The sequence below is a fragment of the Periplaneta americana genome, chromosome 6 (assembly GCF_040183065.1).
Source record: "Periplaneta americana isolate PAMFEO1 chromosome 6, P.americana_PAMFEO1_priV1, whole genome shotgun sequence".
Classification (NCBI taxonomy): domain Eukaryota; kingdom Metazoa; phylum Arthropoda; class Insecta; order Blattodea; family Blattidae; genus Periplaneta; species Periplaneta americana.
The window spans coordinates 36,770,650-36,791,653 of NC_091122.1; the positions used below are offsets into that span (position 1 = coordinate 36,770,650).

Genomic DNA, 21,004 nt, shown 5'->3' on the forward strand with positions numbered 1-21,004 from the left:
AATACAGCGATCGGAAAGCGGTATTGTACAGTAGCGGCAAAGAAAAAAAAAACGGACCGACGGAATAACCAGTTCTTTAACATCTGTTCACTTATATACTCGTATATGGATGTGGCGGATAGTTTTTAAGTTAAAATACAGCGATCGGAAAGCGGTATTGTACAGTAGTGGCAAAAAAACCGGACCGACGGAATAACCAAAGTCCCCGAAATGAGCCACTGCGTATGCCACTCCCACATTCACAAGATAGCGAGTAATCTATTGAAATTGTTGTAGTTTCGACTGCTGACGTAGCCCATTTCGAAAGCCATTAGAAAATAAGCTGATAAAATTCATGCTCTGGGAATAATAAGTTAATTAAGTAGTAAAATATCGCTGCAATCGAGAAGTATTTGGAATAGATTTAAAAAGGAACAAAGAAAAGTTTCCTTCCCAGGCAGGATTCGAACCACGAAAGTCTTAGTTACCAGTCTATCGTGCTCTGGAGTGAGCAAGGCTCTGAAATCAGCTACAAGGGTCGGTCCGGTTTTTTTTGCCACTACTGTACACTACTGTGCTTTCATATAATTATTATTAGAGCTATGAAAAGGGAGCAAACTAGTGATGGTACCGAGTATAGCTGCGGCGGGTGGAATGGGGTGAATTTCCCCTACAACTTGACGTAAGCAGCTATACTCGGTACCATCACTAGCTTTAACTACTCCCTTTTCATAGCCCTAATTATTATGAATTGATTGACAATAATTGTTTCGTGCATTTATTTAGTAAATAAATACACCATTTTAGAAACGTATATCATCCTAGGCCCTTTCTTTTTGTAATCTGTGCTATTTTATTGCTTATATTAATTTGTTTACTTTGTCTTCTTTCCGCTTATCTACAGGTCAGTTTACTCCCGACCAAGCGTTTGTTCATACGGGGGATAAATTCCTTTATTTGCATTTCAATTTTATATATGAATCCTATAGATTCAAAATTCCCTATATCCACTATCACAAACTGAAGGATTTTGACAGTAGCTAGTGAAAAATTGAAGGAATTTTCAACCTGACAGTGACTTTTAACAAACCTTTTGCTTTAAATTTAGTGGCTTTTTAAATTCAAACTGTATAAATCATTAGAATTTATTCTCTGCAAGCAGTATATGGGCATAATTCAATTATGAACAAAATGGTCTTTAGGGGGGTTTTAAATCTAGAGGATTCATATATATTATAATAGTTTCTTAATGTATCTTTTTAATTTTTAGTAGGTTATTTTACGACGCTGTACCAACATCTTAGGTTATTTGGCGTCTGAATGGGATGAAGGTGATAATGCCGGTGAAATGAGTCCGGGGTCGAGCACCAATAGTTACCCAGAATTTGCTCATAATTGGGTTGGAGGAAAATCCCGGAAAAAACCTCAACCAGGTAACTTGCCCCGACCGGGATTCGAACCCGGGCCCCATGGTTTCGCGGCCAGACGCGCTATCCGTTGCTCAACAGATGTGGACATCTTTTTAAAGTAAATAAATATAACAATTAATTTACGTATTGGGGCGCGCGATAGTATCGCAGTTAAAGCGCCGCGGGTTCGGTTCCTGATGAGGTCAAGGATTTTTTTTTTTCCACTGATTTATTCCTTACGGCGGCACTATGACTCTGGGGTTTATTCACAGAAATGAGTACCAGGGACATTTCCTTGTAGGTAAAGACGGCGGGCACGCAGGTCTGACATCTTTATGCCGATTGTCCGTGAAGATGGGAGCCTCACTCTATTACCACAGTCTAGTATATACAGTCACGAAGCTCAATACGTAGTAAATATGCATCCATAGATAGTTGCTAATCACTAGGATCGCTACTATCGCCTCAATGCGAAATAATACCTCCACAGTCTATTGTTCCTAGTACCCTCAAAACTCAAGCTTCGTGACTGTATATACTAGACTGTGACATTACTGCAGTACAATAACATTTTTCCAAAGTTTTAGACACAACAGGCTCACAAAAATACAAACAGTACCGGTACGATAAATTTCAAATTACACAGGCTGCGTTATGGTGTCCAGGTAGTGCCTTGTGCACAGATATGACGTAGCAAGTCAAGTATAGTATACGGAACTGCAACATGTTCCAATATTTTGCCGTCAATTTCTCGTTAACCGTTAAATTTTGGACAGAGATATGTGTGTTAAGTATAGTTTAACCCAAACTACATTATCCTATAATATTTACATTTCTCTTGGGACACTCTATATATGACATTAAGGAGAAGCTGGGTTATTGGGAGAAGAGTCGCCATCTTTCAGAATCATGGATGAAGGCCGTAAAATCATTTAGAAAAGAATAAATAAAAAAGTCTTCGCTGAGAGTAGAGCCGATTTTTTCTCCTAAACATTAGGGCTGCTATTCATAGACATTTCGCTAGCCCGCGCTACGAGCGTGCTAAACAGGATTCTTATCATATCATATCGCTAACATTGGTTTATGAATACGAAAAACGTTAGTTCGCTGATCATCCACCGAAAGCCCGCTCTTAGAATGTCTATGAATAGGGCCCTGGATGTTTTTTCACATATTGCACTACATAAAAACCAACCAATCTCGCACCAAATTAATCAGTATGAAGTCTCAAATGCTGCTGCTGCTGCTAATAATAATAATAATAATAATAATAATAATAATAATAATAATAATAATAATAATACTTACTGGCTTTTAAGGAACCCGGAGGTTCATTGCCGCCCTCACATAAGCCCGCCATCGGTCCCTATCCTGAACAAGATTAATCCAGTCTCTACCATCATATCCCATCTTCCTCAAATCCATTTTAATATTATCTTCCCATCTACGCCTCGGCCTCCCCAAAGGTCTTTTTCCCTCCGGCCTCCCAACTAACACTCTATATGTATTTCTGGATTCGCCCATAGTGCTACATACCCTGTCCATCTCAAACGTCTGGATTTAATGTTCCTTATCATGTCAGGTGAAGAATACAATGCGTGCTGCTCTGCGTTGTGTAACTTTCTCCATTCTCCTGTAACCTCATCCCTCTTAGTCCCAAATATTTCCTAAGAACCTTATTCTCAAACACACTTAATCTCTGTTCCTCTCTCAAAGTGAGAGTCCAAGTTTCACAGCCATACAGAACGAACGGTAATATAACTGTTTTATAAATTCTAACTTTCAGATTTTTTGACAGCAGACTAGATGACAAAAGCTTCTCAACCGAATAATAACAGCCATTTCCCATATTTATTTTGCGTTTAATTTCCTTCCGAGTGTCATTCATATTTGTTATTGTTGCTCCAAGATATATGAATTTTTCCACCTCTTTGAAGGATAAATCTCCAATTTTTATAGTTCCATTTCGTACAATATTCTGATCACGAGACATAATCTTATACTTAGTCTTTTCGGGATTTACTTCCAACCCTATCGCTTTACTTGCTTCAAGTAGAATTTCCGCGTTTTCCCTAATCGTTTGTTGATTTTCTCCTTACATTTTCACGTCATCCGCATAAAAAATGTTATGTTTTATTTAACGACGCTTGCAACTGCTGAGGTTATATCAGCGTCGCCGGATGTGCCGGAATTTTGTCCCACAGGAGTTCTTTTACATGCCAGTAAATCTGCTGACATGAGCCTGTCGCATTTAAGCACACTTAAATGCCATCGACCTGGCCCGAGATCGAACCCGCAACCTTGAGCATAGAAGGCCAGCGCTATACCAACTCGCCAACCAGATCGACATCCGCATAAATAATAATAATAATAATGATAATAATAATAATAATAATAATAATAATAATAATAATAATAATGATAATAATAATAACAACAACAATAATGTTTTCGAAGATTTTGAAAAAAATTGCTCATTGTCTCTGTTAAACAATATTTGTACACTCTATTATCCGTGGTAATGAAGTGGTGAACTGAACGGTTAATCGAAAAAATCGGATAATCCGTACCGTGAATGATTTTCATCAATTTAAGTGTATCATACAGTTTCGTATTTGTTTGATTCTTCCTCATGTCAGTTGTAATTTTCAAAAAACTGTTTTCAAACGGAGATAGGTTCCATTAAATTACATAAATATCGCTGCATTTATTGATACGCCTGCTGATATGATGACCGGGCAGTGCACCCATGCAAGTTACTGTAACATAATACACAGGAGCGAAGCCTCTTGCATACGAAGTTGGGCGGAATCCAGTCGACGTACAGAGCTGCTCTCTGTACCTGGGACGGACCGAATCTTGGCGACTCGCAACAGAAGACCTCTCTCTCTTGAGTGCTCAGGCAACATGTGTCAGGCGAGGATGTGTTCCGTGTCCCAGCGACACGGTGGCCTCTGAAGGTTACGTATCGGAGTGCTGTTGTAAATCTCTCGGAACATCGTCGTATCAACTGTTTCGTCCAGGTACGTAAATTTTTACTTGAGTTATTGCTGTCCTTGGCAGCACTTCGCAACTGTGACTGAATTAGGCACACTCGGATCTAGTATTTATCGTGATTTGCTTGTTTTTCGACTCGTTTTCCCCTATTGCTTACGTAGTGAAAGAACCGGTTAACGAAATTTGATTAAATCCGGTATTTATGTGGCAATAACACGATGTTGACCTCAGTGGAGTCATTTTGTATGTACAGCGAGAAGGAAGCATGTATAGCCTAAGGCAATGTTGATGAAACTTGACGTGGAAGCTTAATTGGTCTGCGAATAGCCTAGTGTTAAATAGCCGTCTCAAACCCGAACACATATCTAACAATAATTATGCTACAAATATATAAAATGAGTGGGTAAAACGATTGATAAGTGGAGACATAGTTGTGAGGTAAAGTTAAGGTTAAGGCAGACCCATAGCTTATAAACTTCAATATCATGACGTAGTATTGACTGTACATGACGTGAGTCCTTGTCTGTATATCGAGGAAGACTTAAATTCTCCCACCCCCAAAATAAAAATAAAATAAAAGAGTTTTCTACAGCACGCGACACTGAGTTTTTTTACGAAAAAAAAGGTGAAAAAATTGTATAATTTTCAGAGGGAAGGTAGTTTTGAATGTGAAGAATTCGTACAGGACGCCAATCGATTTGAAAATATATTAGAATATACCTAGGTAAAAATTTAAAAGAATTGATCGGTGTACATAACCTAAAAGTGATTATTTAATACGTGAAATAAAGAGGTAGAACACTTAAAAATATAACGCGAAACGCATATTTCACTTCACTTAGTGTATGCAAGGCATACAAAAAGCCTAAACTAACATAACCTAACCTGTCACAGATTTGTATATGCAATCATACCAAAAACTTAAAATAACCTAACCTAACATGTCACACATTCGTATATACAAAGGCATACGAAAAACTTAAACTAACCTAACCTATCATAATTTCCCGCACCAAAGAACTTGGAAAAATTCAAGTTGGAAGTTTCAGTGTCGCATGCTGTAGAAAACTCAAATAAATAAATTGGATTTTGACAAAAATAAGTTGCCCAACAAAGAAGAATTTCTACTACACAGAAAAATAAATTATTATTATTATTATTATTATTATTATTATTATTATTATTATTATTATTATTATTATCTCCACCTCTCCATTTGCAGTTCGCGTTGTTTTCTTTTCAGTTATTACAAAAAATGTCATACTTAAGGCTGAAGACTCATTTTGTTATATGTTTTGAAATTTTAACTGTTATGCTTTATATTCCTAAAGACGTAATGAAATCTGGCATTCATTTTGACTTGGAATAAACTCTCCATACAACTTTGCTGAATTAATTTTTCTTCAGACATTTTTAAGTTAACGTTGGTCATACTGTTTAAAAATGTGTCATTAAAATAATGGACAATTTCGAAGATTCGTTACATGGATTTCGGATGTCATAAAGTATCAGTGAGGTTAGGTTTGGTTTATTCAGGTTTTTGGTAAGCCTACCAAAAAACATATATGCAATGCATATCAAAAACCTCAACAAAAAACCTAACCTGTCACTGATCGTCGATCGTTGATGATGTCACTGATGTTATCAGTGTGTAACGAATGTTGGAAATTACCAAATAATGATTTAAGTAATCATGTGACAGAAATTAGTAAATCACGTTGTAGTCAAGTGCCAGTAATTGGAACCTAACCGAACAACAAAAAATGTAGAAAGAAAGAAAAAAAAATCAAATGGGTTGAATTGATTATATTGAAAAATCATTGGCAAAGATTATATAGTCCCGTCGCTCTAATTTCCGATAGCCAATCACGTTAAACATATGCGTCTTATGATTCGCTGATGAAGACGTTATGCATTTCCTAAGGCTCGATAAATACTTAATATAATCGCCCGCCATTTTGGCTCTTTCGTTGGCGTTCGCAGAAAGCACACGAGGACGTTATTTGCCGCTCAATTATTTGCTGAATTACAGTGTGTTTGATTTATTATCATAGGAGCTACGACATGATAATCTTTAACGGTGTGGCAAATAGATTCCTCGTCTGGCAGCTCGGCAACGAAAGAACAAAATTGGCGAACGATACTACCTACTTAGACTTTATAGCACCTTCACTTCCTAAGACGTAAGCAAAGAGGAGGAGTCACGCCGGGAATAACAGCGTCGCGAATATAGCATTATTTTAGAAATTTAAGGAAAATGTTAAGATATCTATTCACGAAGTAAAGCGAAAACAGGAGGATTTTACAATATTTGACAAGTTTCAGTTCTCAACATTCCAAAAACGATGAGACTTCTAGCATACTGCTGCCATTGTATATTTTTTGCTTATGCAATTCGAAGATTTGAATATTTATAATAATATAGATGAACTCGATTTTTAATGGGTTTCGAATTTATAATGTTATGATTTGTCATAGTGAGCCATTATAAATAGGAACATATTACATTCGACATACCGATCGAATAATACTTGACGAAAACCTTATGAAAATTCTTGTGCTTTATTTGATTACTTTTTTACGCAAGCGAGATCATTATAGCGACGACAACTATCACAGAAGAAGAAAGCGTCTGGAAAACAGGTTTTTTTTATCTATTTATGGCAAATATTCCAGCATTTCTAAAGAATATAACAGAAATAGCCATATGTTGACTGTTCCGAAAGTCAAAGACGTCATAATATTATGTTAGAGTAATACATTAATTTTTCTAAAGTTTAATATATCAAGTGTGACAATGACGAAATTTTGTAATAAGTTATGTATAACTTGTTGAGAAATATGAATGCGGAAAACTTGAATTTTTACTTGTCACTACGAAGCATGGACAAGATTACAAGGGCTATTGTCTGTACAAAAACCTGTTTGTAGTTCTGCGTAAATGAGGTGTACTTGTCATTTTGGCTGCAGATCTTACAAATGATAATGATGAGTTCTCGTCCGTTAGGCGCCCTGGAGATTTTATCTACGTCTACCAGCTACTGTACCTCGACTCCTTGATGTATTACAGACAAAAATTTGTGAAAATGTACAATGGTGGACAAAAAGATTTCTTGGTTTATATCATATTTGAAACCACGCATTTTCAGCGTCGATAGTATAATGCATGTTCACAGTATTTGCGCCATAAAACGAGTCTGTTTGTGGGTGCAAGAATTAAAGTGAAGGAGATAAGGTCCAGGATGCAGTAATTATGTGCGAAAAGTTTCTTCATAGTCTACTAATTCATTTTTTTTTTTCGAAAATTGTCCTTGAATCATGAGAAAAGGTTTGATAAGGAACTTCACGTTTTTAGAATAACCAAAACAATAAAAATGTCACAGCATGCGTCAAAGTGGCCGAGTGGTTACGCTAGGAGCCAGCTCATGTAAAGACTCAGGTTAAAGATCTGCCGAAATCCCATTTTATTTAATGTGTTCTTTAACCTAATTCAATATATATTTTCAGTGTTTTGATAAATAAATATGCAAGGAGTCACGCGTTTTACAGCAAACACAGTCCAATAATATGACAAATACGAAAGGAATCACTTGACTTACAGCACACACTGTCCAATATTGCGATAAATAAACACGCAAGGAGTCACGCGATTTACAATACACACAGTCCAATATTACGATAAATAAATAGGCAAGGAGTCACGCGATTTACAATACACACAGTCCAATATTACGATAAATAAATAGGCAAGGAGTCACGCGATTTACAATACACACAGTCCAATATTGCGATAAATAAATAGGCAAGGAGTCACGCGATTTACAATACACACAGTCCAATATTACGATAAATAAATAGGCAAGGAGTCACGCGATTTACAATACACACAGTCCAATATTACGATAAATAAATAGGCAAGGAGTCACGCGATTTACAATACACACAGTCCAATATTACGATAAATAAATACGCAAGGAGTCACGCGATTTACAATACACACAGACCAATATTACGATAAATAAATACGCAAGGAGTCACGCGATTTACAATACACACAGTCCAATATTACGATAAATAAATACGCAAGGAGTCACGCGATTTACAATACACACAGTCCAATATTACGATAAATAAATACGCAAGGAGTCACGCGATTTACAATACACACAGTCCAATATTACGATAAATAAATAGGCAAGGAGTCACGCGATTTACAATACACACAGTCCAATATTGCGATAAATAAATAGGCAAGGAGTCACGCGATTTACAATACACACAGTCCAATATTACGATAAATAAATAGGCAAGGAGTCACGCGATTTACAATACACACAGTCCAATATTACGATAAATAAATACGCAAGGAGTCACGCGATTTACAATACACACAGTCCAATATTACGATAAATAAATACGCAAGGAGTCACGCGATTTACAATACACACAGACCAATATTACGATAAATAAATACGCAAGGAGTCACGCGATTTACAATACACACAGTCCAATATTACGATAAATAAATACGCAAGGAGTCACGCGATTTACAATACACACAGTCCAATATTACGATAAATAAATACGCAAGGAGTCACGCGATTTACAATACACACAGACCAATATTACGATAAATAAACACGCAAGGAGTCACGCGATTTACAATACACACAGTCCAATATTACGATAAATAAATAGGCAAGGAGTCACGCGATTTACAATACACACAGTCCAATATTGCGATAAATAAATAGGCAAGGAGTCACGCGATTTACAATACACACAGTCCAATATTACGATAAATAAATAGGCAAGGAGTCACGCGATTTACAATACACACAGTCCAATATTACGATAAATAAATACGCAAGGAGTCACGCGATTTACAATACACACAGTCCAATATTACGATAAATAAATACGCAAGGAGTCACGCGATTTACAATACACACAGACCAATATTACGATAAATAAATACGCAAGGAGTCACGCGATTTACAATACACACAGTCCAATATTACGATAAATAAATACGCAAGGAGTCACGCGATTTACAATACACACAGTCCAATATTACGATAAATAAATACGCAAGGAGTCACGCGATTTACAATACACACAGTCCAATATTACGATAAATAAATAGGCAAGGAGTCACGCGATTTACAATACACACAGTCCAATATTACGATAAATAAATAGGCAAGGAGCCACGCGATTTACAACACACACAGTCCAATATTACGATAAATAGGAGGCAAGGAGTCACGCGATTTACCATACACACAGTCCAATATTACGATAAATAAATAGGCAAGGAGTCACGCGATTTACAATACACACAGTCCAATATTACGATAAATAAATAGGCAAGGAGTCACGCGATTTACAATACACACAGTCCAATATTGCGATAAATAAATAGGCAAGGAGTCACGCGATTTACAATACACACAGTCCAATATTACGATAAATAAATAGGCAAGGAGTCACGCGATTTACAACACACACAGTCCAATATTACGATAAATAGGAGGCAAGGAGTCACGCGATTTACAATACACACAGTCCAATATTACGATAAATAGGAGGCAAGGAGTCACGCGATTTACAATACACACAGTCCAATATTACGATAAATAAATAGGCAAGGAGTCACGCGATTTACAATACACACAGTCCAATATTACGATAAATAAATACGCAAGGAGTCACGCGATTTACAATACACACAGTCCAATATTGCGATAAATAAATAGGCAAGGAGTCACGCGATTTACAATACACACAGTCCAATATTACGATAAATAAATACGCAAGGAGTCACGCGATTTACTATACACACAGTCCAATATTACGATAAATAAATAGGCAAGGAGTCACGCGATTTACAACACACACAGTCCAATATTACGATAATTCAAAAAGCAAGGAGTCACGCGATTTACAGCTAAGGTGCACTTATTTTGTTTTCGATTCTTGAATTAATTCACAATATGTAGAAATCTTGGTTCAGTAGTAGTTAGAGAAATATTACCGGAAGGCAAAATATGAAAAAAAGTATTAAGGTTGTTTTATTAAATATTTTACCAAAACATTATGAAATATTAAACTCTCCTCGGCTTTGAATACATTTTATACAGTGTGAATTGTGAAAATTCTCTTTCACAAACCGCTAACAAGACTGGTTTAGAATATGAAAGTTCATGCTTTGCCTGTCACTACTACCAACATCCAGAACTCTCCCAAAAGCCATTTCTGAAGTATGGAGGTAGAGCTTGGAAACACTATGTATACATATTAAATGTTGTGCCACGTTTATTTAAAAATTCAAGCAAACGATTTGCCTTGAAAAAGAAAATGTTTTGGCGCTAGCCAGTATTCAAATACTCCCGCTAGAATAATTTCAAGGGAAAAATTGTTCCGGGGGTCGGGTATCGATCCCGGGAGCTCTGGTTGAACATACCAGCGCTCTACCAACTGAGCTACCCAGGAACTCCACCCGGCACCGTCTCAATTTTTCCACTTATATCAACACAACTCGAGTGGACTGACAAGACGCCAGACACCCACATCGAGTGCACACAAGCTCCGTGTGACTTGGAATTTTTCCGTTGAAATTATTCAAGTCTGCTTCACAGGGAGCTTTACCTGAAAAAGTAGACTCCCGCTTGGTTTTGCTTACACCACGAGAAAAACGTGAACGCGTATATTATGTTGCTGCCATGTTTCAGATATAATTGAGGTGATATGCAAATAAACTACCGGATTTCCACCTCTTAGCTGCAAGGTCGTGTAATCTTGAGAAGATGTAAGCCTAACCAAATAATCCAGTGTAGACTGCTTCAAAAGATTTTTTTTTAATCGTGTTGTTCTTAAATTCAATATTATTTTTAAGCGTTTTTTGTTTCGCAAAGACATTAAGGGCCATATTCATAGACATTCTTAGCGCGGGCTTCCGGTGGATGATCAGCGAACTAACGTTTTTCGTATTCATAAACCAGTGTTAGCGATATGATATGAATCCTGTACAAGTAATCAGTCGATAGCCGGGGTTAGTTTAGCACGCTCGTAGTGCGGGCTAGCGAAATGTCTATGCATAGCGCCCAATATGACTAAATTGACGTTCAGATTTTAATACTGATGTTAACTAAATTACGAGTAAACGTCGAATATTTACAGTCTATATGGAGGAAAATTGAAATACATCTACATTAAGTTCCGAATGAGGAGGTAACTGAGAAAACCAAAGCAAGTTTTTTGATATGTATAAGGGACGTTGCAATATGAAAGTGAAATATAACATTTTTTATTTGTTATACAATAATGAAATTTATTAAAATGTGTTCGATGAAGGATGGATAGAGCAGGGAAAAAATTCTCTCAAGGCACCGGGACTCGAACCCAGATTTTTAGCTTTACGTGCTGACGCTTTATCCACTAAGCCACATCGGATTCCAGTTCCGATGCCGGATTGAATCTTCTCAATTTAAATTCTACCACTTAGTTTCCCTTTAGTGGCCAATCCTCATGCACTGTGTCACAGATGTGTGACAGTGGCACAATGTCCAAAACACTATGTACAGAGGTGCACTCATTACGAGAGACTAAGTGGCCGGGATCCGATGGAATGAGAGCCGTCTTAAATCACTAAGTGATTATTTACGCTTATCATATTATTTTGATGTATCGAAGTACTATGATATTTCCGTGCAGGAATTCTGCATTATCATATGATGAAGGATGGTCCTCCAGCTTGGGGGTTGGCGAAGGGCTAACAACCCATCACCGTAAAAAACAGCTTGTTACGAAACCTAACAATAAGCCTCGGAACGTTTGAGATTGGCATGCCATGTAGAACGTATGGGCGAATCCAGAAATGCATATAGAGTGTTAGTTGGGAGTCCAGAGGGGAAAAGACCTTTGGGGAGGCCGAGACGTAGATGGGAAGATAATATTAAAATGGATTTGAGGGAAGTGGGATATGATGGTAGGGACTGGATTAATCTTGCTCAGGATAGGGACCAATGGCGGGCTTATGTGAGGGCGGCAATGAACCTCCGGGTTCCTTAAAAGTAAGTAAGTAAGAAGGATGGGTGGAGTGGAGAAAAATTCTCTCCGGCACCGGGACTCGAACCTTGCGCTTAGGCTTGCTTTGTAGATGATAGATTAAATAAGGGGAAGATGTAAAGACTTGACAGAATGATGGCGAGAAACGGGAGAATCCAGAGAAAAAAAACAGTCTGTAAAATTTTTGTTCATCAGAATTTCCATCATAACCTGACCTGCAATAAATTGAAGTCTTTGAGGGTAGTACGGGTTGCCGATGCTGATGTGGGAAGATCTTAGGACTTCGAGCTCTGGGACTTACGAGCCTTTTCGTCCTAGAATGGTATCCGACTATCAAGACTGATGTAGGACGGCCCACCTGTCAGCATCAGATTCACGAATGTCACTCAGGCCATGTGTCGGACGTGTATAGGCCTAACCATCTTAAGGCTGAAAGATGTTGCTCAATTTTTAACGTTGTAGCACAGTCTAGTATACAGTCACGAAGCTCAATACGTAGTAAATATGCATCCATAGATAGTTGCTAACCACTAGAATCGTTACTATCGTCTCATTACAGACAATGCGAAATAGTACCGGCACAGTCTATTGTTCCTAGCCCCTCACAACTCAAGCTTCGTGACTGCGGTTGTAGTGTCAATGAACGGGCTCTTAACGTCCATGTGTATAAAATACACTTAAAATGTGCAGACAACGAGCACTACGGTATTACCACTCGATGTGGAAGAACCCAGAGCGGAACCTTGAGTTGAGGGCGAACTCGTGTTCGATGCCACACTTCAAATATGATATCATATGTACACAAACGTTTTTCTAAGAACTATCCCAATGAATTTTTGGTACAGTCTAAGAAGAAAGCATTTAGAAGAATTTAATGTGAGCCTACAAAACAATATAATCAAAATCATTTGCTAACAATAGACCTACAGTATTTTAGACTACCTTCAGTTGCACGCAACTGAAATTTACGCATTATCAGACGTCTATGTCTTCTCTCACAAAATTAATTTTTAATTTAACAAGAGGATTTTCTTCACTAATTTCAGCACCGCAGCCTGAGACTTAAGGCTAGTTCACAATAAACCGGTAACAAAAACGACAACGAGACCGAGAACGGAAATATTGTTAAAATAAATGTATTTAAATGTGAGCATTCACAATTAACTGTTGTGAATGCTGACATTTAAATGTATTTATTTTAACAATATTTCCGCTCTCGTTCTCGTTGTCGTTTCCGTTCCCGTTTATTGTGAACCAGCCTTTATTGTGCCTATACCCACAACTCTACCGAACATACACACACATTGCAGGACTCCCCCGTATACTGGCTCAGGGTACCCAGGGGCCACATTTTTTTTATTTTATTTTATTGAGAACATCAACTGCATGCCCCATTACATAGTAATATTACATGCATTATACTGAACAATTTACACGTGGTATTACAATAAGATGCTACAATTTCCTTTTTTCATAATATGAGAGTTGAATTTGCCCATCACCTTAACTAATTTTAATCCTCTACTTATAAGCTTGAAATTTATATATATATATATATATATATATATATATATATATATATATGCCTTGGGTTATTTACATTTAAAATTCCAATATTCCTGATGATTATCTTACATGTTTCCATAATATGAAAATGAGTACATCTTATCTTTGCCAATTTTTATCATTTATAGTCTACCTAAAAAAAACTTGAAATATCTACATTATATCTAAGTGAGCCATAGGTACAATTTTATTATTCTTTTACCCTTAGATTATATTTGTTTGTAAGACCGACTACCTGAATTTTATATCTGCTTAACCATCTGTTTTCTTATAGTCTATCAGTCTTACTAATAAACCGTGTATAGTTTTTATACGAGACTTATGCAGAGTTGAGACAGAAAACGTTACTAATAAACCGTGAATAAGCTATTGACGTATAAACAGGCTGTAACTATACAATGGGAATTGCTTTGCAGTGTTATATACACGAAACCCCTTGTTTAAGCGTTGTATATAGAGAAAAAATGGCCGCCCCTCTAACAGCTGTTCGTATCGACTGTCATTTTATGATGATGGATGCCTTGTAACCAAAGAAGAACAAACCAGAGATCATAGAATTATTAGAATAATATTGCTGTAGCTTGTATTCTCTGACCAAAATGTAGTGTGGTAATCGATTAGAGCCAGTTGTACTATCGATACTTAATATGCAACACTAGAGCGCTCTACCGGATGCAATAGAGAACCTCAGATATTCTATTACCTTTCGTAACGAAGTAATGACGAAACTACTGTTGTCACGCCAGGAGAAGGCGGCTGAAGTACTTAAACGGGGCGGAGGGGAAACAGTCGCGCATGCGCACCGCGCTGTTCACTGCAATATTCCTGTTTCACAAACATCTACTGCACGTGTCTATGAATCTTTGCGACTTTGTGAAAATAATAGTGGGGTTTTTACTGTAGTGTTTTATTAGTTTCAACAAGACAATTATTTTCAGTATACCACAAATCTTGTATTGCTTTAATTATCCTTTGCTTTTCGTGTTAATAGTGTTGATAATAATATAGTTAATAGAATTTATGTTATTGTATACTGTTATTTAGGTTTATAGCAGTTTTTTGTTTATTGTAAATACGTCGACAAAGAGGAAACAAGGATTGACAATCTATAGCGAAGAAAGGAATATTATTAGAAGTGCAAAATAATTCTGTGATGAAGAAAAAGAACAACAGTGCCTTTGCATTCCTCTTACGAAACCTACAGCAAAGGTAGAAAAGTACTCTAATCTATCCACAAGAACAATACAGCGTATAAGGAATGAAATGAAAGACTGCACAGAAGAAAGTGCGTTGTCGACATCTGAGGGAGAAAAAAAATGTAAACGTCCAGACTACCGAAACGTAAATGTAGATGACTTCGACGGGAGATTGACAAAAAAGATATAATTGAGAATTTTTATTTGAAAAAGAAAGAGGGCCACCGGCGTAGCTCAGGAGGTAGCGCATTTGCCTGCTGATCTGCAGTTGTGCTCGGGAGTGAGTTCGATTCCCATTTGCGCTGACTACCTGGTTGGGTTTTTTCCGAGGTTTTCCCAAGCGGAAGGCGAATGTCAGGTAATCTATGGCGAATCCTTGGTTTCATTTCGCCAAATACCATCTTGCCATCACCAATTCAATCGACACTGAAGAAGCTAGTAGTTATTACAGTGTCGTTAAATAACAAGTAAAAAAATAGTACCAAGCTGCAACAAACGTCCACCCTTTTACAAGAGAAAAATTGATTTGAAATGAAAGACAACATTAAGACGAATACTGAAGAAAAACGATTTTAGGTGGAAGAAGTGTGCAGCAAAAAAAAAAAAAAAAAATGAGGAAAACACTGTAAATTAGAATACGTGAAGATATCTACAGCAAATAAGAAAGCTTAGGAAAGTGGAAAAACCGATTTTGTATCTGGACGAAATGCGGATAGATAGGCCTACCAATTTAACGTTTCCCAAGTTCTGGCACGATAAAAATGTTACGGGAGTTTTGACTACCGTAAATGTGTCCAGAACACTCATTGTTGTTCATCAGGATGGGGGCGGTGGGGCTAATGGCTTTGTTGAGAGATTCGAATTAATATACACAGCTGGAACATAAACAGACGATTATCATGGACAGATCATACTCCAGAAATTTTGAAAAATGTGATAATGATAGTCATAGCGACAGCACGGAAGATGCGGAATCTTTTATGTCTGACTCCGTTCCCTTGTAGCCAAGTAAGTGGACGAAGTTTTCAGGTCAGAGTGTAGCGTGAAGTTCCCCCGTACCGCCTATCTACTCCCCGAGCCAACTCGTAGCGCGAAGACAGTATGACGTAGCTGTGTAATAGTTGTACTGTTATACACGACATATGTAGTGATTATTAGTAAGGAATTTACACACGACGTATAAACGAGCTACTCATTGTATAAGTATAAGACAGTTAAACGTGTGTATATAGAGTTTTTATTAGTAAGACCGTATATTTACAGTTTGTTTATCTTATTGTTATTTTATAATTGATTCCATTATTGTGTATCTATAAGTTAATTGAGTATATATATATTTACAAAATGATCTCAAATGAAGTGTTATGACAAAATGTACAATTTGATATTTACAATAGGGATCATATAATAAATACATACGTTTGTGACGCTATTTATAGAATACAATTGTTTTTGGAATACTTATTATTTTATTGTTCTGTTTTTTGGAGAGTTATTATGTGCTGTGTTATTTAGTGATGGTGTGATGGTTTGTTCTAGATGTTCATGGATTGAATATATTTCCGAAATGCTCGTAGATGCCTGGATGTTAATTGCTGATTAGTGACTGGCCAAGTTCCTTCATTTTGTGATATCTCTTTTATGAGGAAGGTTCTTTGATTTGTCATATTGGGACATTCGTAGATTAGGTGGTTCACCGTTTGTTGTCCTCTGTGGCATATGCAGGCTGGATCATCTTTGAGATGGAAGCGGTGTAAATATGAATTGGTTTTCCAGTGACCTGCCACCATGGCAGTGAATTCCGGCGTTACCGGGAGTTTTGTTTTCAATCTGTCCATGACGGAAGGGAAAAATGCTTTGCTCAGCGCTCCTTTTGTGGTATTATTCCAACATTCTTGCCATTTCTGAAGTCCTAATCGTGATATTTATGATTTGATTGTCGATTTTGGGATTTTCTTGTATATTACTTCACCTCCCGTGGATGCTGCTTTTGCCAGTCTGTCAGCGAGTTCGTTTCCATACAAGCCAGCATGGGCCTTGACCCAGCCAAAATGGATTGTCCAGTTTCTCTGTTGTAGTGCAGAAAGAGTTTGCGAGACACCACACACACTGGGGCAATGGACAGACAACCAGTCCCCGTGAAGTGGTCAGAATTAAATCCCCCTGACTTCACGACCTGAATAGAACCCGAGCCACCTTGACTAGGAGTCCATCACGCTACCTCGAGGCCAAGGAGGCGGACAACAAGAGGCTTAAATAAATTAAATGTTTATTTGTAATTTTAAAGAAAATGATTTAAAATTTCTTAAATTCTTATAAGAGTAGGAATAGAGGTCAAAATCTTGTAAAAATATAGGTCTGTGAAATTTCACAGTTCATATTTTTCCCTGCTATTAAAGGATTTAGACACACTGCTTGTCGCTAGTATTTAGAAGATCATTAATTGATGTTTCAATGACTTTTATACCTAGAGTAGTCCTCGGTGAATTGGTGGTTACTATGCCATGCAATTGGATATGAAGTCCGCGTGTTCATACTAGACAAAGCGTGATAAATGTTAAAAGACGAAAAAATCTTATTGCGTAGAGTAGGTCTAATTTTTACTTAAGTAAAAAAAAAAAAAATCTTTCTTTGTTCTTAACTTCTACAATAAATTGTCTAGCCTTTATTAATCAGTTAATATTTTAGTACTTTGATTTTTATTGTATTTGTAAATTTAATATTAATTGTAGTTATAATTGAAGAATCCACTGCAAGAATGATGGATGTCACTTTCTTGTCGAAAATGAACAGAGATTGTCAATGCATAGCTTAAGACATATAGAATGTACATAGAGAGTTATGTGGCACTAACACTGATAGTCATTGTCCAGTAATGATCGGAAAATCACAGTTAAGCTTTGAGCGCTAAGCATTTCAAACTTTCAATTGCTTCTCCTGCAAAATGCATTCCAAATGACATCAATCATTCTTGCAGTGGACTCTTCAATTGTAATCTTAATATTGTAGTTGTTTTTTCCATTTCATTTAATTTATTATATTCCATAGATCTTACATGAGCAATGAAGCTTTAAGATGTGGAACAAGTCACAATTTTACAATATTACAATTACAATTTTTACAAAGTTTACAATTTTATTTTTATTTATTGATTTATTTATTTATTTAATGATTTATTGACTTATTTATTTATTTATTGACTTATTTATTGACTTATTGATTTATTGACTTATTTATTTATTTATTGACTAGCCGTACCCGTGCTCTCCGCTGCACCCGTTAGAAGTAAATATAAAGTAATTACATAATTAAAATAGGACATTTGATCCAGGGAATATTCGTATTTGATATAAGAATAAATCGTTTATTATGTTACTTAATTTAAATTATATTTGCATAATTAAAATGCGATCATTTTGATCCAGAGAACACTCATTTGGTCATAAAAATTATTTTAGGAAATACAGGAAACGAATGTACAGAATAGCCTATCAAGTTTTCTGTGCACAAGAAGCTATTTTTAATCTTACCTGTCCTCGATTCACTCAGAAGTTACTGTAATAACATTATAGCATTATGTCCATCTAGAGAAACTACACTTTCCAATGGTGATTTAATAATAATTATACAAATCGGTTAATTTAGCTTCTGATATTACTTCATACAAACACAGAAACATTATCTGTAGGCTATCTTTCATAGCTTTCGATTGTTGCTGTCCAAGGCCCCTTATAGACGAAGTCATTTGTTTTTTTAATTCATTATCATTATACGGCCTTAGATGGCAGTTATTTTAATATTAAAACTCATTTATCTCATTAAATATAAGTCCTATCAAAATTTTTCAAGAAATAAAACTTATCGGAAATTAGTTTTAAAGAAACCTTTGTTATGTAATAGTTTTCATGAAAATCGATAATAAGCGAGATATTTCGATTTATTTAATTCAGGCCCCCTTATAACCCCCCTTTTAAATAATGTATTTTGAATGCCATATATCCTAAAATCTAAGTTACAACGAACTTAATTTATATTCCAATTTTCATCGAAATCCGTTCAGCCATTATCGCGTGAAAAGGTAACAAACATACAGACAGACAGATATACAAACAAAAATTTCAAAAAAGCGATTTTCGGTTTCAGGGTGATTAATTATATATGTTAGGACCAATTATTTTTGGAAAATCGAAAATTACCAGAAAAATTTCGGCTACAGATTTATTATTAGTATAGATTTATTGACATTTATTTATTGACTTATTTATTTATTGATTTATTGACTTATTTATTTATTTATTTATGTATTTATTTATGTATGTATGTATTTATTTATTGCTTTATTGACTTATTTATTATTGACTTATCTATTTATTTATTGACTTATTTATTTATTTATTATTTATTTATTCATTTATTGACATATATTTATTTATGTATTTATTTATTTATTTAACCTGGTAGAGATAAGGCCATCAGACCTTCTCTTTCCCTCCACCAGAGGATTACAATTACAATATTAAGAATATAATTACAATTATAATTACAATTAATATTAAATTTACAAATACAATAAAAATCAAAGTATTAAATGATTAACTGATTTGTAATTTTCTACAATTTTCTACAATTGTTTACAATATTTTGGCGAGATGTAGTGAGATGAGGTGAGGTGAGTTGAGGCCCGAGGATTCGCCAAAAGATTACCCAGCATTTGCCTTATGGTTGGGGAAAACCTCGGAAATAAACCCAAGCAGGTAATCAGACCAAAGGGGGTGAAATGAAGTGAGGCCGAGGACTCGCCATAGACCATCCGGCTTCAGTACCACGGCTGGAGAGGAAGAGGGGAAGAGAAGGCCTGATGGCCTTATCTCTTCCAGGTTAAATAAATATATACTATACATATAAAAAATAACTACATCTGAATGTTTCTTTTGACTGTACATAAGCTTAGTGTTTGCATAAATTCTTACTAGAAAGGATAGGCTATACTTATTCAAACACAGAATTGACAATTAGTTGATGGAGATACAATGTGCTGACTCATACTCATCAATGTCTTCACAGAACAACGGACACTTGTTCAGCACGCGAAACTCTGATGTCAGAATCTCGTTGTTTTCTTAGGACAGGCCTGGAGACGATAGTGCCCATGTGACCTCCAGCGTGTGCCATGATCGATGGGCAAATATTGGGGTTCCTACTCGTGGTGGGATTGCAGATCCTGGGCTGTACTTGGGCTCAATCAGTCCCCACAAGTCCGTGCCCCGATGTGTTCCAATACAATGTGGATTCTGCTGGGATGTGGTACGCCCTCATTACTGTGCCTAATCCTCAACCGAACCTCGACATCAAACTCACTGTTGAAATGTCTATTGATGCAATTCTACCATCGGTAAGTAATTTTAATATCAATTCAGTTATTTACACATTTTACACATTTATCATTATACAGAGTGGTTTATGGGCTAAAGCAAGGAGATGCACTATCACCTTTACTTTTTAACTTTGCTCTAGAGTATGCCATTAGGAAAGTCCAGGATAACAGAGAGGGTTTGGAATTGAACGGGTTACATCAGCTGCTTGTCTATGCGGATGACGTGAATATGTTAGGAGAAAATCCACAAACGATTAGGGAAAACACGGGAATTTTACTGGAAGCAAGTAAAGAAACAGGTTTGGAAGTAAATTCCGAAAAGACAAAGTATATGATTATGTCTTGTGACGGGAATATGGTGCGAAATGGCAATATAAAATTGGAAATTTATCTTTCGAAGAGGTGGAGAAGTT

General features: G+C 36.3%; 1 protein-coding gene across 2 annotated transcripts in view; it reads left to right on the plus strand.

Annotated features, from left to right (window-relative positions):
• Positions 1 to 4,194: 4,194 nt before the first annotated feature.
• The window catches only part of LOC138701212 (serine protease gd-like), a 51,786-nt gene continuing 34,976 nt past the window's right edge, over positions 4,195 to 21,004 (plus strand). Inside the window, exons 1-2 of one of the 2 annotated variants that reach the window (XM_069827873.1) lie at positions 4,195 to 4,411; positions 20,342 to 20,609. In XM_069827873.1, coding sequence (XP_069683974.1) covers positions 20,388 to 20,609 — 222 coding nt within the window. In that variant the 5' untranslated portion in view covers positions 4,195 to 4,411; positions 20,342 to 20,387. The remainder of the gene's footprint in view (positions 4,412 to 20,341; positions 20,610 to 21,004) is intronic. The other variant, XM_069827874.1, reaches the window with a different exon arrangement.